Below are 27,739 nucleotides of genomic sequence, written 5' to 3' on the forward strand. Positions count from 1 at the left end.
AACAGCTCGAGTTAAGATATTGCAACGTATAGAATGATGTATGGTTAGAAAGATGTTTAAAATCTGATAAAAGAAACCTAAATTGAACCCAATAGCATATTAAGCTAAGGTACAAAAATGAAACCTAGAGCATGAAACCTAGTTAATTTTTCGTATGAATCCTAGAGCACATCAGAAAATAAACAATCGGCAGTTACCAACCCTAGACAAATGAGAAAATTTTTCTCGCTCTCTCGGAATTCTCATTCTCATCTCATTCCGGTTTTTCTCACAATAGGTGAAGTGAACTGCCATTTTGAATATTCCCGGTAGATGTCGCTGCTCAAACCAATTCGAATTTAAACCGTCCGTTGCGGGGCGCGCGTCGTATAATAACGTTCAACCGCCGTTTGTTATTCACTCAATTTAATTTTTAAGAAAAAAAAATAAATTTAAAACATTCGATTTATTCATTCGTTTGTTCTTACAGTAATCTGGATCACATTTAGTAGTTGGTAAAAGAAAAGGCCACATGTTTCGTACGCAAATGTAAACAAATATAGCGGTAGCTATTTCAAAAGCAATCATTATCTTACACAACCCGTTCGTAAATGGACGGTATCAGTTTCTGACTCGGTTTGGGGTGGAAGCGCGCATTACGTTTCTCATTCGCGGCATTCGTTCGCTCCTTTTCACACGTACAAAATCCTCATGCACTCACACTGCTCACATGCACGCACCGCAGACGCACGCAATCGTTGGCACCTTAAAACGGTCCATCAGTCCCGCGAACTCGGGCGATCCTGTCCGCCGATCCTCTGCCAGCTTCTCAGTCAGCCAAGGCTGAGCCTCGTGAGCACCGGTCATTTGTTACCCACCGTCGACAGGCTGGCCGCGCTGGTGGTGGCCGTTACCGCCGGACTAACAGGTTTTTGGCACCGTTTTTTCACAAAGTACACGACTGGCATCAGAACGACGAGCGCTAGTCCCACCCCAATCAGAACCCACTGAACGATGTCCAACAGGCTCAGCACTTTCATCAAACTAACATCAATCAGTTTCACCATGTCCTCGTTCAGAGCAATTCCTTCGTCGATCCAGATGACCGGAAATAGTGTCGGCTGCAACCGGTCCGTCAGCTTGATCGCATCGATTCTCCGCAGGAACATATTGAACTGCACCCGCTTCCCTCCGTTCAGTGGCGTTCCAGTGTACTGCAGGGACGGAGTAGATTCGAAATGCTTTTAGCATCGCAACGGCGTTATCAGCATCGGCACCATCGGTTACTTACCGGTTCCACGTCGACGAAGATTTGATGGCGCTCAGGGTCCGGCGCCAGGCCATCGATCAGCGCCGTGTACTCCTCGGCGGCACCGAGCATGTGGGGAAGGGTTAGCACGACCGGTGCGTCTGAAACGGATGGCCGAGCATAAAACGTACAATTAATCACTCAGCTCATCGATGTCGCACTGACTGCGAAAATGTCCTTGGAAAACTAAACATTTATCTGCCGGTGCTGACGGAAGACAGAGGTAGCAATAAAAGTCGAGTGAGCCAACGACATCTCTCGTTAGAAATGCTTATTGCCACTTATTTTGCATAACAATCCGTTGGCATCTAGTGACTGACCTTAAAAAGGCGGTAAAGATCGTGTACACCATTCTTGGATTCAATTACTGCACAAGTCCGCTTTGCTTCAAATTTCTGACACAAGATCAGCAGGATGATCAACGATATTTCCTCCCAAAAGGGCAGAATCAGAACCCCTGTGTCAGTTCGAGTTAATTAATCACATTGTAGCGTTTGTGATTCAATAAACCGTTTGCCACGCTCATTAAGACGTGTCGAAGTCGTTTATCTGGCGCTTCGCTCACTCATCTCCATCGTCTCGCATCCTAGGCAGTTCAATAAGTTCGTAGCCTCGAGAAGAAAAATATTTTTTTACGGCTTGAAACACACTTTATTATTCAGTACGGGCTTCCTGAACATCAATAAACTTGTTCCAAGGAGGCTCCATTTTATAAATTCCATCCCTGAAGTAAGAAACTGGAAGGGCTTCAAAAAACGCTTCCGCAGCTGTTACGACGTCATCATTTAAAGCATGATTTTTTTAAATTTGAAAACAGATGGAAGTCGCTAGGGGCCAAATCTGGTGAATAGGGTGGATACTCCAATAATTCAATCTTCAATTCATGGATTTGCCCTTGCCCTTTTTCAAATTGCTCTTGTGACCTGGTGCATTGTTCCATTTTGAGCGAATGCGGTTCCCATTGCGCAAACAGCTTTCAGGAACCCAAAACTTCAGTCAAAGTATTGGTTATATTGCTCAATGAGAAGGCTAGGCTTTATACTAAATCTCTTTAAGTGATTCGACGATTTTCCAATACGATTTCAGGTATTGTGTCTGTTTTTTGACGTTTTTGACATGGATCGTCTTGAAAGCTAGTACGACCACGTTTGAACTCAGAAACTCCCCTTTTAGCTCTCTAATTGAATGCGAAGAGTCCTTTTATACTTTCACCATTCGTTCATAATTTTCCTTTGCGTTTAAACCTTCCAAAAATGAAAATACAATCACTCTATGATACGTGATTTTTTCCATTGTAAAAAATAATGTGACACGCCGATACTAAATGGCTTGTAAAAAAAGAATTAAGTGACCGACTGAAATTAAACTTCACATACGTTCATATGAAGATTGTATCAACATAACAAATAAAAAATTGGACTCCTAGCAGCGCCCTGTGTCATCGAGGCTACGAACTTATTGAACACCCCAGTACGTTCGCCTACGGGTAGGTCGTGAAGTTAAGTCACTGGACTTAACGGTCGGACAGTCTATTCTCGCTCTCCCGAAAGGACAACCGGCTAACCGGCTCTATTTTTACATATCTGACTTGACTTTGCATCGAGTTGTCCTATAGTGGATCTCACCGAATGGCGTCATGCAGACTGGTTTCAACCCCGTTCGACTCGCGACTCGATGCTTGCGTGCCCGACCCGACCGGAGTCAGTTGATGTTGCGCAGCCGCCGCCGTCGGTCGATCGTTTTGCGTTGACCTCGCCGAGTGTTGATCCCCCCCCTGGGCCTCGCTTGTTTGTGTGCGTTTGTTTTGTTCGTTTCGCAGCATAAAAACAAGAATCATGAGTGAATCGCGAGTCGTGAGGCTGCTGTGAAGTTGGGCCGCGTTGAAATGCACCGGGGCTCCAGGACCACGCTTGCGGTGATCGTGGCGATCGCCACCGTTGCCAGTCGACCCCCGGTGGTGGCCACTGACCCGCCACCGCTGATGACGAGGTGTGAGGTGGCCCGCGAACTGGCGCTAAGGCACGTGCCGGAAGCGCAGATCAGTGACTGGCTGTGCATCGCGGAACGCGGATCGGGCTACAACACTTCCGCGACCAATCTGCGCTTCAAGCGGTTCGGTGGCAGCGGATACTACGGTCTGTTTCAGATCATCGATCGGTACGCTTGTGCGGCCTACGGATCAATCTGCGCCCTTCCGGCCTGTGGTGCGCTGCTGGACGGCGACCTGGACGATGACATTGAGTGTATGCTCAAGATTCACGCCGCGTACGGTCGCGAGCTGGGCGATGGGTTTGCCGCGTGGCCCATCCACAAGACGGCGTGCCGGATGGACTCGGCCAAAATACCCTTCGACGATTGCCTCGACGAAGAGGTGATGCGGGTACAGGCCTACTTTAAGCGTAAGCGGGCCAAGGCAAAGAAGGCGGCCAACCTTGTCGTTGCACCGCCGCGCTCCGGTAAGGTGTATGAGCGGTGCGAGTTGGCCACCGAATTGCGGGACCGCCATCGGTTACCGGCGGAACAGATCGGGACGTGGGTTTGCATCGCGTACCACGAGAGCCGCTTCAACACGTCGGCCGAGGGTAGGCTGAATGCGGACGGCAGCGGTGACCACGGGTTGTTCCAGATCAGCGATCTGTACTGGTGCTCGACGGATTCCGGAAGACCGGGCAAAGCGTGCGGAGTTACCTGCGAGGCAATGCGTGACAACGACATCACGGACGATGTCCGCTGTGTACGGGCAATCCACGACGAGCATCGGCGTATCTCGGGCGATGGATTCAACGCCTGGACGGTGTACCGTCCGTACTGTGCGGGGCCGGAAGCTGCGAGCTTCTTGCACAACTGTGCCGAACCAGAGGAACATCCCACAACGGCCAGCAAGCCTCGGCCGGGCATCGTGGCTCCGACGACCCCCGGCGGACGCCGAGGGCCGGAAGATGCCGGCAAAGTGTACGATCGGTGCGAGTTGGCCAACGATCTGCGGCACAAGTTCCGATTCCCGCGCGAACAAATCGGAACCTGGGTTTGTATCGCTTACCACGAAAGTCGCTTCAATACCTCGGCCGAGGGCCGACTGAACGCGGACGGAAGCGGTGATCACGGGTTGTTCCAGATCAGTGACATCTACTGGTGCTCTCCACCGGCCAATGGGTGGGCTTGTGGAGTGACGTGCGCTGCGCTGAAAGATTCCGACATCACCGACGACGTGCGGTGCATTCGGACGATCTACGACGAGCATCGGCGTCTTTCGGGCGATGGCTTTAATGCCTGGTCCGTGTACAAACCTTATTGCCTCGGCCGCTCGGAAGAGTTTGTTCGCGGGTGCTTCGGAGATACCGCACCGGAAGTCAGTGGTGTGGTGGCCCCTCCGACCGTGCTACCCCGGCCAGCAGTAACGGCACCACCACGGCCAAGGACGGCACCCGGTAAAGTGTTTGATCGTTGCGAGCTTGCCCAAGAGCTTCACCTGCGCCAGGGCCTTTCGCTCGACGAGACGGCCACCTGGGTTTGCATCGCAAAGTATCAATCGAACTTCAACTCGTCCGCCATCGGACACGGACCGGAAGGGGTGCGCTACCATGGGATGTTTCAGTTGAGCGATGAGTTTTGGTGCTCACCCCCCGGCCGTGGTTGGGTGTGTGGGGTGGCCTGTGAGCAGCTCAGGGATGCGGAGCTGGCAGATGATCTGGCTTGCATGCGGCACATCTTCGAGGAACATCAACGGATTTCGGGAGATGGTTACAATGCCTGGGCGGTGTATCAACCGCACTGCAAGGATAACAAGGCGACCCCGCTGCTCGACGGCTGCTTCGAGGAGGGTGAAAATGCAATCATCCCCACACCGCCGACTACACGGCGTCCGGCCAGCCCACCGAAACAGTTCCCGCGCGGCAAGATCTACCAACGGTGCGAGCTGGCCCAGGAGTTGCTCTACCGGCACGGGCTTCCTTTCGCACAGATTGCGACCTGGGTTTGTATCGCCCACCGGGAATCGAGCTACAATGTGTCGGCCATCGGACGTCTGAATGCCGACGGGAGCGAGGATCATGGGCTGTTCCAAATCAGCGACATCTACTGGTGTTCGCCACCGGGCAAGGGTTGGGTTTGTGGGTTGCCCTGTTCCGACCTGGAGGACAACGATCTGACGGACGATATCGGGTGTATGCGGACGATCTTCGAGGAGCACACGCGACTCTCGGGCGATGGCTTCAACGCTTGGGCTGTCTATGGGCCGTACTGTAAAGGACGCTCGGATCACTACATTGACGGATGCTTTCCGGAGGGTACCACCGATGGAGTCACGATGGTCACAACACCGTTCACTACCGTTACATCGCCAAGGACTCGAACGACTACGCGACGTACCACCACCACCACGGCAAGGCCACGGACAAGTGCTGCTCCGGTAGTGTCCAGTACCACGCCAAGGAATCGGTTCGACAGAATCGGAACGACAACCACAGTCCGGACGACGTTGCCCACGACGGTGGTGCCATCTACTTCGGCCATGAAAACCACCACGAATTTGTACGAATTCTACCTGTACCACTTTGGCCGACGGCCGACGGCCAATCCCACTGCCAAGCCGGTGTACACCTTTAAACCGTTCGCCTCCCGGCTACGGGCGACCACCGATCGCGGCTCGACAACCGCGACTACCACCACGCCACTGCCTTCAACGACTACCGGCCGTCGAGAGAGCTTCAATCGATGGTTCCAAAGTGGGTAAAGCTTACACACACGTGTTCAGCACATGGTTCCTGGTCCTTATAATTAGCCTTTTTTTTTGTTCTATCTGATAAGTAAATCCAATAAATCATTCCAAACGCGTAGCCCATCATTCTTCTCCCGAGAGATACCGTTTCGGACATTTTCCTTCCATTTTTGAGGCATTCCGGACCGCTCATTTCAAACGACGCGACCGGACGAACGCTGTTTGGACTTCCTGGTCGGCGATGAGTGTTTGTTTTCAGACACACGTAGCTTGAGGTTCGAGGAATAACGCTCTTTTTCGTTATTACTAAATCAATTTCAAGGACTTACGGAAGAAATAGGGGCCCCGGGCATCCGAAGCGATTCATGGCGCGTATGGCGCAACCAAGAATTTCTGGTATTCGAAATATTTCCGATCTGAGGTTTTAGGAACTATTTGCATAATATGGCACCTATTTACGGTGGCCACATCGCTCGCTGGGGGATTTTCCCCGGCACGGTAAGTCTGGTGGAAAGAGTCTGGAGTCTTTACATTATTTTAGTTTGGTTGGAACTAGGGTCCATGGAAATCCTCGACAAACCTCTGCCAGTGTCAGTTTTGGGATCCGCTCAATGCTCAATGCTGCCTTAATTGATTTTCAATCATGCCTGAGCGTCGCGATGCCAGTGGACAGCCTTCGACCTTTCCAGCTGCGTATCAATCAACCCAGACGATCATTAATGCCATGGATGGGGGGGGAGGCCTGGCTGTTTGCTCAGAGCACAGGACAAACACAAACAGGCCGCCAGCGGGGCAAACAAAGCGACTTTTCGTCGCGTTTCATAACTCCCACGGCAACCTGTAATGGCGCATTACGACCCAGGAGCGCGCGTGTGAGAAAATGGCCGATCAGAAGCGTCCGATTAGACGTTCACCCCGTTCACCGGAGATACCGGCCTCTCGGCCTTCCTCTATCGATTGCGTGAATCATTCTCTCGAGAGCTGATCTTTCACTACTCACCCCCAGGCACGACACGCCCTGGGGTGTCGATCGAGTTTGAGGTGTTGGCCCGTGATCGGCGATACTGGCCCATCTTATTAACTTGTTCTGTTACTCATAACACACTCATAAAACATCTGTTCTCAAACGTCGGTCGGCCGTGACTCAATTTCCAGCCCGGAGGCTATAATAATGCTCCTCGACTGCTGCCGACCAGTTTCGCAGGTTCAATACGCATAAAATTAACACCAAAGGCTTATCGGACTTATCTCGCTATCGGCTCTGGGGGGAGTTGCTCATCAATATTGTTGATGGTGGGTATTGTTCGAGGTTGAAGCAACAACAACCGCAGACCACCGCCTTGATGTTGTTAACAAAGCGTAAGGAAAAGTGCGCCCGTAAAGAATAATGGTTTCGTAACAACTCAATAAGGCCTCAGGTATCAGATGAGAGCTGACCGATTTTTATGGCCTGCCCATGCTGCGTGACTCATAGCTATAAAATGGCGCATTCTAAACATTGTATCCCGCAAAACGGACCACGATCGGGTTCTGGCTGGGTTCTACTCACCGAAACAGTTGGACAGATCGAGCGCTCCCCGGTAAAGGCAGCCGTTGGCTTTGACGATGGATTTGGGAATTTTGTTCACGCAATAGCACTCGTTCCCGTACTCGGGCCCAACATCGTGCAAGAAGTTGTTGTCGATCTCGTACCGCAACGCAGGGATGCCTTCGTAGGACGACGTCCCGGTCAGCTTGATGTCAACGGTCCTGCGGAAAGAAAGTTTACCCTCGTTTTTACCAGGCGTCTGTAAGGACATTTGATTCTGTGCCGATCCTACCGGCAGATATCGGTGCTGAAGATGGTCATCCGTTCGACGTTCGTCCGGAACGGTGGATAGCCGGAGCCGTCGGTGCCGTGGATTTTGTTGCAAACCGACGTCAGCCCGCTGCTGCGATTGTTCCACACGTCCAGCGTTGTCTTGCCGTTCCACAGTTCGATCATTTGCGTCCGCGCCGGATCCTTGATGCCGGTGTTGATCGTAAACGTTCCATCGTCGGTCATATTTTTCTACAAGCAAACACCGGAAGGCGCTATAGCCACACAGCTTCCCGTTACTCTCTCTCTCTCTCTGGGCTCGGCGCACTCACATGACTGAAGAAGGAAAATCGCAAACTACCGTCCGGCATGGTGCGGATGGTTTTCGTGTTTCGCTTCTCGATTTCCTTGCAGATCGCCTTCGCGATGCCGATCACGTTCACGCAGAACGGCACGCCATCGAACAGGAACTGCTTTGGCGTGGTCCGCAGGAACATTGTGTCCGGTCGGCCAAAAATACGGTTCAGCTCAACGTTGATCAGCCGCAAACTGTCGTACGTTTCGTCTTCGGCGATTTGCAAAATTGACTGCCCAAGTCAACCGCGCATGTGGCATGAGTGTTCGTGTCAATGTTTGAATTGAACGTTAATTGGCAAATTTTATTACAACGTGTAGTTGCCGACCGGCCGGGAGGCGATTGTGAAATCAAGTGTTCGCAAGACAAGGGTTGTGGTTTTTGGCAACAATTTCAACGATTTCGCGAAGCGCGAACCGGTAGCGGCGTGCAGAAAAAAAAGTGAAGAAAAAAAATGCAAGAACATTCGGATGATAAATGGTGTGAATTAAACAGAGAAATGAATGGTTCGGCCGCGGCAATCGCGAAGGAACGTCGGATTACGCACACATGGTTAGCAATGATCGAGTGCTTATTTGTACTAAATATTTATTTTTAGTATGGGCCCAATTTGGGAGAGGAGTCCTTCAAGCGTTAGAGATGATTAGCTCGTTAGCGAGGTTAGAGACTAATTTACCAGCATGTTTGATTGATACGTTCGATCAATAAGCTATGAGTATGGGGATGCGAGGTACTGGGGTGTAAGGGCGTGAGGATCATATCAGGAAGGTACTCGTACACTGGTGAATGGTAAGAATGATCACGTAGAAAATGCAAACGATCTGTCCGCTTGCCGACGCTTTGTGTTTATTTTACGAAAGGATATTTCAATGTTATTGAAAATTAAAACTCAATTGAGAGATGTTATATATATTTTAACTTCTCTACAAACTTAGAACTGTAACAAGTGTTACCGAACTTACGAATGGATGTGTCTCATATAATTTAAATAATATTGTTTTTCGTATCAATGCCAAGTGTAACCTTTTCGGAGTATAACTTGGTTGGTAACTCTTTGATTATTCAAATCGACCACGAACCTGTCAAAGTGAAATATTACACGGAACAGGCAGGCGCCGTGGCGGCTTCTTTACGGTTTCACATTACACTTTAACTGAATTCGAGACCCTCAGCGACGCAAGTAAATGTCCTGCAGACAAAATCGAAATACACTGTCTGAAACGTTTCGTGTTTATCTTGAAGCTTTGGCTCGCCATACAGAGGTATTTGCCAACGCCGGGCAAACCGGGCACCGGTTGTGAGTACAATCGTCGGATTGGCCAAACAAGTTTTGGCGTCTTGCTTCTGCGTCGTTGGTCACCTTCACTGCTGACATTAAATGGGAGCAACGAACGCTTCCTGTTAATCTTACCAACGACCCACCAGAGTGGATTTTGCCACAACTTTTCGGCCCAAGGAGCACCTTCTTCGAGTTACAAGAAAATTTCAGAAAATTTCAAAGAAAAGATTGAACCAAATTGAAACAACAACGGAAATTGAACGTAAGATGTCTGCGCGACACAACGAAGAATATGGTCACTTACGCCACAGCTTCCAAAGCGTTGTTTGTTGATCAAAACCTTTTCGGCTGAAGAGTCTTTGCAAACTCAACAACGCAGCCGTTGGTCGTGGTTTCTTCTGCCGCACATTGTGTGTTGTGTGGAACCTAGTGTTTTGTGTGTGATTTCGACTGGGCATCGCGTTTGCCATCACGATCGTTGGACATTGAATGGCCAAACATTGGGTGACTTGAACGAGACGGTTGATTGGGAAACGGATGACTTGGCGGGGTTTGATCAATGAACATGAACAAGAAGATAAATGGGTGATGGCAATCCGGTAGTCTCCACCGAGATTTGGACGTAAGGGATGGCTAAGGGGACGAAAGAGCACCATTAGTCCGCCACCGTCCGAACCGTGATGGATTATGCACACAGGAAACCACACACACATACAGGCACTACAACAAGAACAACTACGCCAGAGAACACCACGAAAATCGTAACACAACCCGAAAAGTACAAAAACACAGAAAGCGCACACAAACGGAAGCAAAATGGCGCTACGGAGTTGGTTGGTGCTTTGCCGAGGATCCCTTTGCCCCAATGATCGTCGAATGATCCGAACCGTAATATAGTTACGATACATGATGATGAAAGATGGAGCGAAGTAGACGTGAATGAGAGAGAAAACGATAAAATTAGAAAGAAATAAACACTAGAGCGAAAGTGATAACAACCAAACTCCAGAAACTGCGAAACCAGTTCAACTTGAGCGTTCTAAATGCATTGGATGCCAACACACGATCGTCCAGGAGCGTGAACTATAGCGTTTGGCAACCTCACAGGAAGTATCATAAGAGTACTCCACACCCTAGTGTTTACCCATCCGATTTCCGGCAGAAGGGCCAACGGTAAGATTAATGACAAAAGTCAGTACCACTAGCACCACAACTAACCGGTGTCGAGAACGTTTAATGAACGGCCCACCGTATCCGGTGCACGACGAAATGGGGGATGCGTAAAGCGAGACAAGTAAAACGGAAGAAAATAGTGGAAGCAGCTGATCGTGCTGAGCATTACTTGGATCGGCGTGGTGCGCTCGATGATCCTTTTAATGACTCTAACCACGGGAATTTTCTCGAGCGTATTGTTAACGTCGGAACGAAAATTGGTGATCGTTTCCTTCGCTTGGTTATCGATTATTTGTAAAATGCTCTGAAAACAGAAGAGAGACACAATTTCAGAAGTAGGAAAAGGAGGAAAAAACCGGAGCGAGAGAAAGAGAAAGAACAAGTAACAATCGAGTAAGAAGACAGAGTGTGACAAGTGGCAAGTTGCTCTCGATTGTGGCATATAAGATGACAGAACTGATGGAAAATTTGATAAAAGGAATCAACTAGATAAATAAAGAGAAAGAGCAACATGGCTGGTGTTGTGTACGGTCTGTCACTGTTGGTAGTGGGCAAATCAATTTACGCGATTCACAAACTGTGTACGAGTGTAGCTGTGGGATCGAGGAAAGGATGAGGATTAATCCAGATTGTGTCCACCTACGTGGGAATACTATTGTGCCAACGATATCCCACACATTGCGGAAATAGGAAAGGATAAATAGAGAGAGAGAGACTGTGTGTGTGTAATTGTAGATGTGGTTGTTCCCTTTCATGTTATTGGATAGTCTGTGATTTGGTGGTCTGTTTATACATAGAGTGTCTCTTCCTGAAGTTACATTTGGATAAATGCCGACAGCGGAAGATTACGACACGGGCCTTCATTTGGTTATCAAGCATTAGTATTAAAGCCGTCTTGCACACACTCACGTTCATATGCATATTCAAAACCGTCAGCTCGTCGTTGTCCGTCAAAGGATAAGATGATTCCGCATCGAAGACGTAAATTTGCTGCTGGGTGAAGTGTACCTTCGACCGGTCTCTGCTGAACCGTACGTTATCCTTTTGCCGGTATTGACTGAAACAACCGTTAGTCGCTGTAATAGGGCCCTGATTAATCGGAAGCACGCACTACTTACAAATAAACGTAAGGTCCCACTTCGACCACCTTCGGCCGCCGCCCTTGCATCACTTCGTACGGGTTGGTGACGTTGAAAATGTAGACCTTAAAGTCCAGCGGTTGTGGCAGTGCCTCAAAGCGCTTGAACTGTTCCGTCCCTTGGCGTAGTTCTGTGTTCTGGAAATAAAAAGGAAAGAAGAAAACGGAACACAATCGTTACCATCATCATCTCGAAAATGGGCGTAAGGTCAAGCAAGTGTGTTGAATGTAAAAAATCGATGGCCTCCATTAGGGGGGCCTTACGCAGAAATCCGGAGGGTCGATAGGAGCCATCGCTGCGACCCACCCAAAAAGCAACTCGCTTCGACCCTGACTCTCTTAGTGTAGGAAATGAGCCATTGTCGTGCCAGATTACAATTAAATGGTTTCCACTTGCGGAAATTTGAGTGAATTGACCTCGATAAGATTTTGACAAATAGTAATAATTACAGCAATCCGGTAAGTAATGAGTGGATAAGTAGTAGTGCTAGAAAGACGATAGTTTTTGTACAAAAATAAAGGTTTTCATATTAGCAACCAAGCTAGATGAATTGATTTTGAAATATTATTGGAACAAATCTTCCACTTATGACCACTACTGTAATGTAATAATGTTCGTGAAGAAGCGCTGCCGTTCGATGTGCTCGGCAAATTGTCTACCTTTAGGCGCGATTGTACTCACAAGATAGCGCACAGTGGGAAAACAATGCAGTTTTATTGTTATGAATTTTCGAAAGATTGGAGTTACGGTTCGAAAGATTGGAGTCAACCACAACAACAATTGAAGTAATTAAATCATAAACCAATCAGAAAAATAATATTCTCGCTTATTGGCCACTCTCTGCTCCACAGTGCAATGGTCTTTCGGCGCGTAAAAGTAGCAGCAGGGCACGAATAGTGACGTGGAATATTCTGTACTCACGTATGCTGTGTGTTCGAAGAGTCACGCAGTGTCAATGAATGAACCCATCATTCAAACGGCCCATATGGGTCCTTCGTCCTTTCGACTACTAAAATGATTATTATCGTCACCGAATGGTGGGCAACAAATCGACGATTCGGTGTGATCAAATCAACCCATGATGCACTGATAAAGCGGTCATGGCAAAAGGAAACGATTTAATTGTATATTCTCACGGAAGTAGAGTAATTTTCCTTCAGAAGGCGGCCAGGGTTAAAACTAGGGGACGCCGGTATTTTGGGGGTACAAGGACGACAGCTATCGCGTTGGAACAACGCGTTTCTCTCGGTGCTAGATTTTCTAAGTGATTATTCAAGGATTACTGGTGTCATACGTGTTGGCCGATAATGATCATAGATTCGATTAAATTATTAATACATCTGACCCTGCCTCACTGGGAAGTTCTATAGAAATTGATCAACTTGTGTGTTGTGTGTAAATATGCTGGCAAGCTGCTAGTACGTGTGACAACAAATCATCATTATGAGATAATAAAAGAAAACACCAACGAAATTTCACTGAGACAATCACGGAACGACGTTTTTAAATAATTGATTGATTAACGTCTGCCCTTTCTGGAATCAAAAGTCGCAATCTTCGTTTGTCACAGTCATAGTTTCTTATGGACACGAATTCGAAAGTTACGCCGTTCTGCGCAAATGACGTATAGTCGGCCACTCGACTGCTAGCAAACAGAGCAACAGAACAGAATGTTTGAATGGTACATAACAAAATTGGCGGAGCAAGTGTTTGACGTCTTTTAAACCCTGAGTTGTGGTGACATAATCCGTAATAAATTATGGTAATATATCCCGAGAATTCTGAAAGATAATCGACGTCAGCGCGACGAACGATAGAGTAGACAAAAGTAATATTGTAATGGAATAATAAGTAACGACTTTGAAAAGTGGGAAGAGACTTCGTTTGTGGCAAGTTTCATCTTCCCAAAGCTACATCTTGTTATTTCAAATGAGAAATATGCCACCAATAGCTCTACACGATGCTCACGTCGTGTCATAGTGGTGTTAAATAAAGTGTTAAACTGGGCATCAACCATCACGCTTCAACGGTAACCTAACGCAGCTTCCGAAGAGCAAAGCAAATACCGTACCGTTAAGCAAAGACACCGATTTTGGACGAGGTGAAGCACCTGAAAGGAAATATGGACAAAACGAGGCTCTGATAGTCAGCGTAGATCTACAATCTCGGGCATCAGGAAAGTACTTTCGAAACGCATTCTGCTATTGAATCTTCAGGGACACCGACAGTTTGGCCGGAAAATAAAACAACTTTCAGTTTTAAAACCTCCAAAAACGGTTACGTCGAAGCATACGAGCTTTATGTGGTTCTCAGAGCTCATGGAAGGTATTCTTCGAACGAATTGATCGCTTTATAATGATGGCACCATTCAGTTTACAACTTCTATTCCGGTGGGGTATCTCTACCGAAGCGATTTTCTACTGGTCCCAAAGCAGAAACGTTTAACGTGTTCCCATGTGCTGTATTGCTCAATTGCACCGTGAAGCCTCTATTCGGAAGCAGCCTTTCGAATTTTACGACATTTCAGAAACTACCGGTTCATTTTTTTGTTTTTTTTTGTAGCTCTGAATGCGTCGCCAACATGGTATTGAATAGTATTCCAGCTTAGTGCCAGAGTTTGTGACTTCGAAGTCCGTACAGTACTTAAAGTGTCTTCGGGAGAAATGCGGTTGATTTTCTTTCCTGCCCAAAGGGGATAACAATCGCAACTCGTTGCAACATCCAGGTTGCGAGCCGGTGGACATCGTTACGCGCATAATTGCGGCATGGCGAGAGTTGCTGTCCGGGCAGGAAAGTCCACTGCCTGCGGATGGGAAGGAAATTGACCACTTTTCCCGACCGTCCTTCTTCCGCCAATACACGGGAAAGTTGGAAGCGCTCGTTTGCTCCCTGGACTCGAAGACACTCGCTATTGACGATCGCTATTGCTCCACTGAATTGCTTCACCGAACACAGATGCTTGGACACTTTCTGGTGGAAAGTTTTCTTCATCTCTTTGTCGTTGCTTCTTTGGCTGCGGCTGTTGCTGTCGTGTTTGAGTCTGGAGGCTGTGGAACGCTGTCACGGTTAGGCCAGAATCGTAAGCATTTCATTTCCATTGTTTAATGCCGGCGGAACTGCGATGCAAATCCAATCGATGATGGCCTGTCATTACGTCCGAACTACGAAACTAAGCTCCCTGCATTTGCTCCACTTTTAACAAGTACAGCTAAGGTAATTGAATTCGTTACACTAACTAAACTGCCTTGTTTGGTTTCAGTTGAGTAAGTTACTAGCACGGTAGTGTGTGTAATCTTATGCAACAGTTCCGTTTCCATTCGAGGGAATTTCGTGTGATTTATTTTCACACTACGTTTCAAGATATATCCGTTTCGGTATCTTAAAACATGATAAATGTGAGAAGCAAACCGATTGAATGATCGCATCAGGAGTTGATACTTGGTTCATCTCTCAAAATCTTTTCCCACGATTATTGTGATCTAGGCTTCCCATGAGTGAAACGAAACCATTTTAAATAAATGCTGTCGGCGTTGGACGACCAGGATGTGTATCTAGAATGCTCAAGTAGGAACTCTCATAACGTAATCGAATTTACTGTAACGTATATATGGGTTGTACACTATTAAACGAACAGACCATCTCTAAGGTCCAAAAAATTGTGATGTCAACTGCCTCAGAGGATAAGAAAGCGACACGATGAAAGTAACACACGTAACGCGACATTTTATTCCGGCCTCGTTTCGTAAGGGATATTTCTTGACATGACGTGAATTAATATTTTTTTCCTCATTTTAATATTTTCTGCTTCGATCGGGTGGTCGAACCGGTTAGTATTCAATCTGGAGAAACGATCGCGGCCATCCCATGCCACCGGTTCTCGTGAATAGAAAGTTAGCATTTCTGAACCGGTGATCGTCGCACAGAAATGATCAATATTTTTTGTCACACATGAAGCAAACGCTGTGTGTCGAATCAACTTCGAAAACAACCCTTCTTTATGTATCAAATTACAGACTAAAACACCAACGATACGATGACCCTGTGGGATAGAGCCCGTGCCAATCACATAATGTGGTTTCGCGAGCCTTAAGGAGACATATTAATGAGCACCGGATTAAAACGCGAGGTGACAGTGCATCTATGCTAACAATGCCACGCAAAATCGATTAAGACGCACCGTCGAAGGCGTCAACGCCAACATTAAACGGCGGTGGCACGGTGGCGGTTGCCTTGGCAGAAGCCGGTCGGCAATGTTTGGCGTATTGGTCGGCCGTTCGATCAAGCTTTGGAGAACAAACCGTTTGGTATTCCTCATCGGTCAAGCCGGTCAAGGTTTGGCGAGTCGCATAACGCATCGCCTTCGAGCGGCCCGCGATCAATATACCTTAACGCCGTCACGTCGGCGCCGTGTCACACAGACGCCCGCCCGATTGCGGCAATGTTGCGATGCGATTGTTGGTTGGATTTCGTCGGGCGAATATCGTCGCAGGTTCGTAGCCATCCCTCCGCACGCCTATGAAAGAATAGTCCAGTTCGAGGTTTCAGCAACGGCGTCGTTTTCGTTTTTCTCACTCATCGTCGAATGAACTGACCGGCGGTGTAATAAAACAATCCGCACACTGGAAAAACAATCGACCATCCGCGAACTTGGTCCGGACGTGGAAAGTAAGCATAAATTGCGTGTGCACGATCGCACGTTGTGCACGCTCAGCGGTCCTCGCCGTGTGTGTTTGCATGGGCGGTAAGTATGTTTATTTGTATCGTTATGGCGACCTAAATGCCGTTGGGCGGAGGTCTTTCTCCTATTCCCGGAGAGCCGCTGTGTGACGTGGCTTATTCTAAGCAAAGCCTGCGTATGTCTATAAAAATGAAAAATCCTCCCATAAAGCGGACCATTAAATTTCGAGCTTTATGAAAAAGAGTAACCCCATGAAACACTAAAAAGCTGTCTTAACCTTTCAAGGGTGTTGACAGCAGCAGTACATCGTAAAGATCTGTGCAATTTGTGTGCAACCGGCCGGCGTTATTAGGTCAGTTCTTCGTTCGTTTATCTTTGCGTCAGCTCCATGTTTTTGGAGTTTTTTTTCTGCAGGCGGAAACACAATAGCTGTACAAACTGGATACAAACCAGTCCTATAACCACTCACTTTAATAGTCGATTGTGGCGTCTGATGGACGTAAACAGCGAACAGCGCCTAGCAAGGTATCGTTGTCTCAATCCAGTAGGCAAACTAAGACGTTGACTCCGCCACAGCGGTTCGGATGGGAAACCGGCAATAATAAACCTGATGCTGATGGGTATCGTCGTGTGATGGAACGACCGCAAAACTCCATCAACCTTTTGCAAAATGAAGAATCGTCGTTTAAATAACCTCTGCTGCAGTGTTGACAGCAGAAGAGTTGCAATTTATGGAAGGTAGCCTCACGGAATCAACCGAATCCTAGTTGTCAAACCCAAGGAAGTGCGAACCGAGCGCCCAAAGAAGTCTGGATTTCTACTCGCACACCTGACCGACCGTTGGTTGATTGAACAGCGAGAGTTAATTGTAAGGGGTCCGCATACTTGCCAGAATTGTGCAACGAACTGGCTGATTAGCCAGAACCAACCCTTCAACATAAGGTACTTTCAGTTTTATACCAAGCGACCGTCAAGTGGACGGTTCACCGGGTGGTTCGATGTCGAAGCAGTACTTCACGCACAACCACAAGTGCACAAAACATACATGCAAATCGCTCATGCGCTCTGCGCAGTGGTAGAACAACTTTTCCTTTTTCTTTCCCTTTCACGGCCAGCGACCGATCGGCGAATCGTGCGCGCCCTCACTACAAATGTGGTGCTGGCAGCAACGAACAACGAAAAGAAAGGGGCATAAGAAGACCTCGTGATGGATGAAATGCCAGCATATGATGGGCCAAATGGGCAGAGTTGTGGGGTTCGTCTCTTGGTGTTTTGTAATACAGTTTGACGTTGAAGTCTTTTGTTTAAAATTTGAATATTTTGAACCAAAACTCCCGAGGCTTGAGCGTTACGAAGTTAGTAACTTGCTTTCAGTATGTTGGAAGCGCTGTGTTTGTGAACTTTTAGTACAAAGGCATTCTTTATCCAGGGAACACTGTTCGTATCAAACCGCGAAGATATTTTATCGATGCAGTAAGATGCACTCGATCAACACAATAGCAGTAACGGTGATTGATGTCCGCATTACTCTCGGCGTGCCTCTTGACTCGATCTTCCGGCATCAGCACCTTCGGAACCAATAGATTAAACTACGGCATTGGTTGCGGCGAACGATTCTGGTAACCTATTTATCGTGGCCACAAGGCTTAGCTTCACAAATAAGAGTTTTATGCTTTCAAATCATTTACCAGCGTGATGAAAATCTTTCTTAGAGATGATTCACTCGGCTCATCAGGGCCGTGGCGCCGTGAGTGCGCTTTTGACGAGAGAGAGAAAAGATAACCTAAATCGTACGGCCAGTTTTAACATTTGGCCACCCTAGGTCACTGACCGGCGGGTGTGGAGAGCAGCACGGCTTTTCGGCACGGCCGTTGGAGTCTGGGGGGAGAAGTGAGCTCACCGCCACGGCAACAAAGCCACGAAAGAAGTGCCTGCGGTGAAGTTAAATAGGATCGCTGGAAGCGATGAGCGTTGAGTGATTGATCATAGATTTTTGGGTCACTTAATAACAGTTTTTTTGTCGAGTGAATCGTGTGTTTTACAAAGGATAGCGTTCCCGTTTCACACTATTAAAAACAGCTTGGCAGCGACGCAAGAGTGATGATTGACTTAATTAGCAAAACACTCATTTCATGTCGATTGTGCAGTCAAGGTTAAGGTCGAATACAAGCATTCTGAGAGGGAAGTACCATAAAAGTGCTTTTAATTAGTACTATAAGTTGGACGTCGCAGCGTGGCCTGTGCGCTTCTAAGCCATAGTGACAAATTATAGTTCGTCGGAATAATATGCAAGCCAAATAATGACAACGACAACAGACGGGTCATGATCTTGAACGATGCCAAAGAGCTGTAAGTGGGATGTAATCTGCAATGCAAAAAACCGACCCATGCTCGTGGAACTCCGGAAATGGTCTTGAACTTCAGTCACTAACCTACACGTGACCACTGCGGGACGTTGAATCAATTCCATTATGCCTAGGTTTGTCAACTAGTGAAAGCCCTGTGGTCGGTGTCAACAAATTTGAGTGCCCTAGCGCGAGGAAGTTCATGGCGAAAGCTTCCTTTTTTCCGCATCCATTTCGCTGCCCCCAAAACAATGCCAGTCCTTTATGTACCCGTGAGCCTCACTGAGACGTTTCAGCTGATACTCTATGCCGTACCTGAACATCATTCGATATGTTACTCATCCAACACGATTCACCGGGCTGAGGCTGTTGAGGATAATTGGCCCGCCAAGTGGGTGCGGTAGTGATAATTGTGTTTCACTCAAACCGTTTTCACGCAACACAAGCCACAATTAAAGATATAACACAGCATGGCGATCGCGCTACAGCTTCAATCGCTTCCTATCGAAGCAGGAAGTGTCGGAAAGTTTCCTTAGGAATTAAACGCCCGCAAAAAAGCACCGATCTTCGTCCGATCGGTCGGATCAAGGGTCCAAGGTTGAGGGAAACAATGGCGCTGCTAAAAAGTCCTATCGTTGACGTCAATTACAACGCGCGCTAGGAACCGAATGGGAATAGTTTAACCGCAAATACTGTGTGACTCAGCGCCCGGTTATATTGTGTTCTATGAAATCTTACAATCTCCAACGGGCGCTTTTACGTAACGAGCAAGTGAAGCAAAACAAACAGAACGCCGAGTCTGAGAGTTAGAACAACCATCGTGGCTTGGCGATTTACTTTGGTGTGTTATGGTTTGCAAGGCACGTTGTCCGACTGCGGAATCTTCGCGAGCGAAGAAAATTCGTCACAAAGTAAAGCAACTGGTGAAGTGCGAATAGAAAGATCACACATTGAACTAAAGTTACGCTCGAACCCTCAATACCTGGCCACCACACGAAGAGTAGCGACGAACCCGATAGTTAAGATAGAAAAAAATAATTTAGTCCACTTGTTTTTTTCTCGATTCATCTAACCGTGAAGTTCAGTCCATTTCAGTCACGCCCGGTCGTGTTGCCAATTTAATTCACAAATACCTCCATAAAGCGTTGCGAGTCCCGAAGCAGGTCTTTCGTGGGTTAATCGCACCGTCATCGAAGTTATAATTGAATACTGACCACCTGAATGACGTGTTGAGCGTTACGCAACTACTAGAGCGAAGGGGCTCCTCTTCAAATCTGAAAGGAACCCCTTATGGTCGATTGCCCTTTTTGTTCGCTCGCCACGCATCGTGCCGCGTTGTTTTTTTCGGTAGATTCGGCAGACTGGCTGAAAGTGAGCTAAGTTGTGGAGAAGCACAACGCCTGGATGGTCTGGCCACGGCCGAGATGATGCGCTTCCCGGTGGGCTACGATTCTTTCATTTTCCTCTTCCTGAAGTGATGCCCCGAGTGGCAGCGAAATTATGTAAAACCCCTTTCGTACGACCACTACACTGCCGACGTTGAGAGCGTGACCGAGTCATTAGTGGGTTGTTTGATTTTGGGCCACAAACGCAACGATTTGTAAGCTCCACTCCACACGGCTGGGAACTGGCGAAGGCTTCAGGGTTTTCACCGTTCCCTTGGCGATCGTTTAAGGCCGTCCCGTACGCTAATGAACCGTTTCGTTGTAGATGCAGCCCCGATGTGCGGGAGTAAAGATCAGATCTGTGCCCTACACGGGCACATCGGACAGATCCGGTTTTGTCCGGCGTCCGGGGGAACCGTACGGAATGGGAGTACTCCGCAACAAGTGTGTGCGGTATCTGATCACCGCGTCGCGTGCGCCTGCCGGGCAATGGACGTGGGGAAATTTTTATCATCACGACCGACAACAAAAGCAGGAAGCTCAGAACGTGCCCCGGGGCGAGGTTAAAGGTATGTTGTCATTGCGCGGGACACCGGGATCCCCTCCTAATGGGCCCTCCGCTCACATTAATATGATGTTTTGTGCGTGCGGGGCAGCGGGGCACGGCGCGGGAACAGGGATCGGTTTTGTTGTTGTTGTTGTTGTGCGAGTTCTCATCATCACAACTCCCAAAAAGCGCATGATGACATTCGTTCGTAAATGGGCAATTTTCGACCCGCCATTTGGGAGCTCACCGAAGTATGCAAATTATCTCGTAGCTTGAGGTTTGATTTTTTGTGGCCCAACCTACACCATCGAAACGTTTCGTGTCGCTGAGCCAAAAGCAATAAATTAAACGATGATGATCGCTGGCCGTGCGTCTGGAACCCCGGGGACCCCGGGGACCCCTCCCGACATTGGAATGTGGAAATGGATGGTGTTTTATTATGATCCCAAAAACCCAGGCTCGAGATGCATTATGAAGATGCTGTTATTCAACACACTGTTCGTTGATCGACGATCGATGCTGGAGAGCCGGAAACTCGCGATCACACTTACCTCGATGATTTTCTCGTGCACTGCCTGCGGAAAGACGACCCAGCCAAGTAGCACTCCGGATGCTGCCATCAAGGCACCGATGCCGGCCCAGATCAGCGTCCATTGCACCATCGTGAGGCGTGACACCGTTTACCCGCGACACGGCCACAACCACGCTGCTCGCCACCGTCTTGCAATCCTTGCGAAGGCAGTTGCGGAAGGCGTCTGGTGGAATCCCTCACTTACTCGCGGACCCGCACGATCGTGGCGATCGGTTTAGTTGTGGCCGGACTTTCAACACTGCCGCCCTCTATCACACCCTCTCTCTTTCACTTCTCTCTCTTCACGAGGAGATTACAACACTCAAAACCCAAAACACACACAACAGTCGCACCGATTGCACTTTTAATACGATGAAGTCTCGCTCGTGGATGGAGATTCAAGAAACAAGCAAACAAGCATCACGACACACGGACCTATCGGGAGTCGCACATTTCGCTGTCGAAGGGGCTGAAAATACAATCACCAGAAAACAATATTTACACAAACAGCAAACCAACGGGAGCCACCAGCAACACGAATCAATCGGCAGATTGGCAGCTTTTGAAACACGGCACACGGCAACCTCCGCGCCGCGTGCGTGTCACGCATTCGCCTTAATCTCCTGTCACCGGCGCTGCGACTCTTTTCGCCGATGTAGCTTTTTTGTCTTTGTGGGAAGTCTCGGCCCCGAATTGGAATGGAATGCCGAAACGTGTTTCGAAAGAAGCCACGGCTCCGGCGAGCCCCCCACAGCCGAATTGGTAGCTACGCCGCCGCCGCCGGAGGACGATACTGTTGCGCTAATTCAATCCACTATAGCAAACGCGACCGTTTTTCTGCACGAGGCCAACAAATAAGACCCCAATCGGCTTGTGATGCACCTCGGCGTTGCGTTGCTTGGTTGATAAATAATTCGTGCACCACATTTCCTAGTTTCCACCGCCACAGGGAGACCTTGAACGGGCGCGGCGCGAGTCCTAATTAATCCAGAAGCTAGTGCCCATCACACACATGCGACACTTTAGTGCGCTCGGGTCGTTGGCGCAATGCTCTGGGTGGCTTTAAACTATCAATCTTTAATCACGGACAACACACACCTAGAGCCGCAGGTGTTCCACAGCCGGTCTTAGACGGAGAGACGAAGGAGCAAAAAAAACGGAACACTACAAGTCCGAAACCGCAGGCGGCGTGTCAGAGTGAATCTCGGCCCTCGGCGCTTTTAGGTCAATCGCGGTCCGCGTCCGTTGGGCAACTGAACTACTCGCGGACGGCGGTGGCTCGCCTATAGTTAGAGCGGTGTCGGAACAGCAAAAACCGCAGCGTTGGCCAGCGTTATCCCCTCCCATCTGGCCGGCGGGGGGCACCGGCTACGTCGACCGGCCGTGTTCGTGTTACCTCGTGTGCGCGCCGCGTCACGGTGACGGCCAGCCACGAAGCCACGAACACCCAGAAGCGCCTTCCTTCAAGGCGAACTCATTGCCGGGCCGCTTTCGGCCACCGGTCACCGTTTGTTGTGGTGCTGTTATTAGATCGGTCGCTTGATAAGTGTGGTCTCGTTTTTATTTGCCCACTCGTGTCACGTGTATCGTGTGTGCTTTCTCGCTCTCTCGTGCTCTCCCTCTCTCATTTCTCCCCCTTGATGAGCATTAAAGGATCGGATTGAAAGGAGCAAAAGCTTTTCGAAGGGAAAAGCTCTATCGATGTCCGTTGGCGGGAAATTCAATTTGGATTACTGTGACGTGCGTTTGACGCAAAAAATATTCAGCACCAGAAGGTGGTTTCGTTTGGTTCCTGTTCGGAACGAGGAAGCTACCGATTAAAAGCCACCATCGCACGCCATTTAAAAGTGTCCTTTTGGAAGTTACTCAACCAAACAACACAATTTCAAGGCGCCCGCTCGTCTTCGTTCGAAGATGTCAATTGCCGGCCGGAAACGATCCGGAAGCTACCTCATAAGAACGTTTTCCGGGTGCGTGTGCTGCCCGAAGTCAAGTGCAAATTGGCGTTTTCCACTTCGTTGGAACCTTAAAATGTTCAGATGCTTCTCGCGGCCAAAATACCGCTGCACGAATCAGCTGTTTTGGTTTGACGTCGGCTGTGGGCGCCACGCGTAGGATTCTTGAATGAACGATTCGCATGGCTGCAGTTGGGTTCATGTTGCAGGGTACTCCGAGGCAAATCAAGCTATTGTATTTGTATTGCTTTTTGAAAGATACAAAACACTTATCTGATTAAAGTTGTATTTATCTTAAAAATAAATTTTTAAGTGAAGGACTGTTGACTGATAAAAAATCTGTTCATTTTTACAACAATATGCGACGTATTGTTATTGATCCTCGTGTTAGATGATGATTTATTTTATTTATTAAAATCTTTTTTTAAACAAATACAAACTCAAAGTATCTAAATACTGAAGTTTTTGGTTTGAAAATAGTGAAATCATTTACCATAAATACCATAAAAAATAGTTCTTATGGCACGTAAGCACAGCATATTGCCTACATTGAGGCGCTTCACTGCTTACGGAAAACTTTTGCCGGACACTCGTGGACACAATTTTAGCTACTTCGTAATGAGTTTTGCAAACGAACGCAAAAGAAATTATTATTATAAGAATTATTGGCAAAGAAAAATTGATTGTTTCTTAAACGTGCATAACTGATTCCCATAGTTTCGGAATTTTAGACTCATTTTCAATTTAAAAGACAGTATGATTTTTTTTCTGTTTTCTTATCAATTTGATTTTATTTCATTGTTGCTGTGGTTGATGGTTGCGATCCTTTTTCTTGGGCTAATGTTACGATTTCGACTTTCCTCTCTGTCCGTGATGTGCCGCTTGACTTAATATGCCTGACATAATGCCTATTGTTTCGATTTACTGTTTACTGTTTTACTGTGAGCCTACATTGTATGGGTTTGTATGGGAAGAAAAGAAAACATATTTGTTTATCTAATAAATATTACATTTCCGTTCTCAAACCATTTCATTTGGAACAGAAACAAAGAAAAAACGCCCTGCCAATGATATCTTTTATGCCCTTTTTCCAATTAAACTTACTTCTATACCCAAAAGGTTCGACAATGAAATGGTTTTCCCGCTAGCTTTAAGCACAAAAGTAACTCTGACTCGGTCCTAAAATTTTGCTATCAAGTGTAAGGCCCTAAAAAGCGATTTAGCGACATGTGACTACGCACTGTTCTTCTCTCTCTCTCTCTCCTCTCTTAGGCTGATCAGTCTCTTTGAAACGAAGACAAGAAAATAGAAGGCTCAACCTATTTGGCAAACAATTTCAGCCAACAACACGTTTCATTTCTTATTCATAAATGTTTGGTCTTTCATTCAACGTATGGTGGTAATAAATGTGTAATTTTTGCATTGCGTGGCGATAGAAAAGGAACCGATTACAGATACTGCGCGCCGCTTATGCTTGGAGCGTATGCCAATCCATGATATGTGATGCAACGGAACGTAACTAACACTAAAATGTTACACTGTTTAATGTGTTTGAAGTATTTTGAAGTTAACGCAAACCAAATTTTAGATAGCTGATGATACATAACTTCCCTCTCTTTACCCCCATGCTCTCGAGAGGGGTTTCTATGAAATAGTAACCAGAATTCGACAAAGATCGGCTCCAACATCAGAAGGTATAAAATAATTGTTGAGTTATATTTAAACGATACAGTATCCCATCCCTGCGCTTTACCAGCACACGTTTTCCCTTACGCGCTAAACCTAGTTGAATATAAACTGACGAAAGGATAAAAATCGTGAATAACAGTAAGTTTTCCCGGCGTAATCGGCACATTGTTCTCGTCCACGACACTAACTTTCTTCGCCTTCGAAAATGTTCTGGCTGAAAATGTATTTTCTGTTCTCCGTTCGATACGGGAATTGTTTCCCGGCGCCCCAAACCGGGCATTAGCACCCCACCGCTGCTCGCTGACCCTCCCTTCCGCACAACAAGCATATTCTCCCCGAAAGTAATGTAAAAGAAAAAAAAAATGGTAGCCAAATAATAGTTGGACGCCTATTTACAGGAGAAGCAAGGTCCGGCTCCTTGCGACGGTTTTAAGCCTATAACAAATGTTGTACTATTTACAAACACGACGCCAGCGGCGGGGCTTTACGTTTAATGGGGTGGCCGGAAAACAGTTCCGTGGTGAGCCGTAAAGAGCCTAGCTACGTTTGTGATCACTCCCCTCCGTTTCAACAATCCTTCGCCATCCATCTACTTCCCCCCCTTGCGTTGCGCTCTTAAAGCAATCGAACAATATTAAAGCCAATGTCAGTCGGTAAATGACCACCAATGCAATGCGCCGGCGAAAGCAGCATCCTTTTCGAAAGCGAACAAAAGCTTCACTAGCAGTGTATGGCGGGGAAGAATATACTTTGGATTAATTTGGATTCAATGCATAAATATGTAGAAAATAAGGGACCCCTGGGGACGATTGAACTTATTTGGCTACTCATTCGACGGGTGCCCTGACACACTGCTGCTGCCCCGCGCGCACACAATAAGGAACATTATCTTCATTCGGCCGCTTCACATGCGACGGCCCGAAATAGTAAAAAAAACACGTAGATTATGATGGCTCAAAAGGCAAGGACTCTGCAACAAAACACACACAACCTCCTCTCGAAACGGTGGTCACATTGAAACAGAGTAGTTCAATCGTGCCGTTCCGTTCCCTAGCAGTGCCGCGTCCTTTGGACCTATCGTTTCCCGTTCCTTCTGTCGCTGTCGCAACATCCGCCGTCTTGTCTTTCCTACTGCTCTGTGGTTATGATGTTTGTGGTTTTCTCAGTGTTTTATGTGTGTGTGCGCAGTGTGTGTGTGTGTAATGTGGAGATGAATATCATCAAAAAATATATATCAGTCGACACAGGAGTACAGAAGTGTGTGCTCTCTCGAAAAAAATTAACAATAAACTCGCCACACCCACGGCGGTCGGATTGTTGCCCGCGCCGCCATCCGTTTAGCTGTTCGAATTGCTGTCCACCGTTTGGCAAAGCGATGACACGAGGTACTCGTACTCCGGTAGCGACGTTTCGAACTGCTCGAGCTGGCGCGTGAGGTCATTGATGGCATCGTCGTCGTCATCATCGTTGTCGTGGTCGTCGTCGTCGATCCGCCGCTCGCACGGTTCGCAGCAGGTATCGGCTTCGGTCAGTATCCGGCTGCCGTCGATCGTCGCATCGGTCACGGTATCGCCGCCGCTCGAGCGCATCATATCAAACTCCTGCAGCGTCGGCGCATTTTGGCATTCGCGCAAAAACTTTGCCAACTCGCCCTGGGCCGTCGATTCGGCAAATGCAAAGTGTAGCTCCTTCAGCATCCGTTCGTCCTCGGACGGATCACGCCGGATCGACCAGCGCGATGAGCGTCGCAGCCCACCATCGGCCCCGAGCGAACCGAGCGGCGGACTGGTTCCGGTGGCGGTACTCACAGGGACCGACATTCCGATACTGGACGGTGCCAGCGGTCCCACCGTCGATTCCCCACTGCCGGCGGCGTTACTTTTGGGCGACTGCGACAACCGGAAGTGCATCGGGCCGGCTGCACACGCCCCCGATTCGTACGATCCCTTGCCCTGGGGCTGCGGGATATTGTTGTTGTTGTTATTGTTGCTCTGGTTCTGGAGGTTGTTGATGAGATTGTTGGCGTTGCCGGAACAGTTCTCCGCGTCCACCACGTTCGTCGTCGTCGGCGAGTGGAGCGAGATCCGATCCTCGCCGTTCTCGTCGCGCGGTTTCGGCAGCAACCAGCTGAACGGTGGCGTCTCTGGCAGTATGTAGTCGTCCTCGGTGTACTTCTTCACCCGGGACGGATCAACGAAGGCACCGCATCGCATCGGTTTGTCCAAATCGATTATCTTTTTATCACTGCAAATAAAGGAACGGCGAACACAAATTAGTTAAGTTAATAAAATTTAAACTTAGTGATAAGAGTCATGATGTGCAAGGAAAAGATTGCCACCGGTTACGGTGTTTTTCGATTAAACCTTTTACTTCTGGAGGCCGCGTTGGCGAGCGGACTTCAATTTGCTGCTTAAATGTCTGCAGTAATCCAAGAGCAGCAACTATTTCTAGTGATTGGTCGCGGTTGGTTCCGATGAGCAACAGCGTCCCGGCCATAAAAAGTCATGCGGGACCGGTTGGTCGCTCGGCCGGAGTCCGCAGACGGCTCCATCAATTAACGAACGCGGTAAGTCAAGTGGACCGCCTCCAGTGGTATTCGTGTGGGCGCCAATATCGCGTCGTTTGCAGAGACAGATTAGGTCTGGATGCCGTTCGTAGCGTTATTTCACTTTTTTCCCCTCGCCAACCATTAATACTGGCTGCCAGGCCATTGGAAAGGCAGGCAGCCAGCAAGCCCTGGTTATGGTTTTTAATAAAGGAAATATCGATCATCGGTTGACAGAAAAGAGAGAGGAGGACCCCGAAACCTACACAACGGTA

At 48.0% G+C, this 27,739-nt stretch overlaps 2 protein-coding genes across 3 annotated transcripts in view; both read right to left on the bottom strand.

Annotated features, from left to right (window-relative positions):
• Positions 1–461: 461 nt before the first annotated feature.
• On the bottom strand, positions 462–22,516 carry LOC128278327 (sensory neuron membrane protein 2). Of its 2 annotated transcripts, XM_053017037.1 has the most exons (10): positions 22,374–22,516; positions 21,256–21,744; positions 11,729–11,886; positions 11,520–11,667; positions 10,780–10,914; positions 8,136–8,390; positions 7,826–8,055; positions 7,555–7,754; positions 1,271–1,389; positions 462–1,193 (listed from the first exon to the last, which is right to left on the bottom strand). In XM_053017037.1, exons 2-10 carry the CDS (start codon positions 21,364–21,366, stop codon positions 843–845), a joined length of 1,707 nt encoding a protein of 568 aa, XP_052872997.1. In that variant the 5' UTR covers positions 21,367–21,744; positions 22,374–22,516; the 3' UTR covers positions 462–842. The 2 variants fall into 2 exon arrangements, with proteins under 2 accessions (XP_052872997.1, XP_052872998.1); XM_053017038.1 differs by lacking the exon at positions 10,780–10,914.
• A 2,411-nt stretch (positions 22,517–24,927) lies between these two features.
• The window catches only part of LOC128268555 (autophagy-related protein 13 homolog), a 29,931-nt gene continuing 27,119 nt past the window's right edge, over positions 24,928–27,739 (bottom strand). Inside the window, exon 4 of the mRNA XM_053005680.1 lies at positions 24,928–27,163. Coding sequence (XP_052861640.1) covers positions 26,257–27,163 — 907 coding nt within the window. The 3' untranslated portion in view covers positions 24,928–26,256. The remainder of the gene's footprint in view (positions 27,164–27,739) is intronic.

This window comes from Anopheles cruzii, chromosome 2 (genome assembly GCF_943734635.1).
Source record: "Anopheles cruzii chromosome 2, idAnoCruzAS_RS32_06, whole genome shotgun sequence".
Lineage (NCBI taxonomy): Eukaryota > Metazoa > Arthropoda > Insecta > Diptera > Culicidae > Anopheles > Anopheles cruzii.

Bases quoted from the DNA above. Each gene is read 5' to 3' on its own strand.
- LOC128278327 (XM_053017037.1), bottom strand. From the start codon at position 21,366: ATGGTGCAATGGACGCTGATCTGGGCCGGCATCGGTGCCTTGATGGCA. The intron at 7,755-7,825 runs GTAGGATCGGCA...TTCTTTCCGCAG, and splicing joins TTCAGCACCGATATCTGCCG to GACCGTTGACATCAAGCTGA. The intron at 1,194-1,270 runs GTAAGTAACCGA...CCGTCCCTGCAG, and splicing joins TCTTCGTCGACGTGGAACCG to TACACTGGAACGCCACTGAA.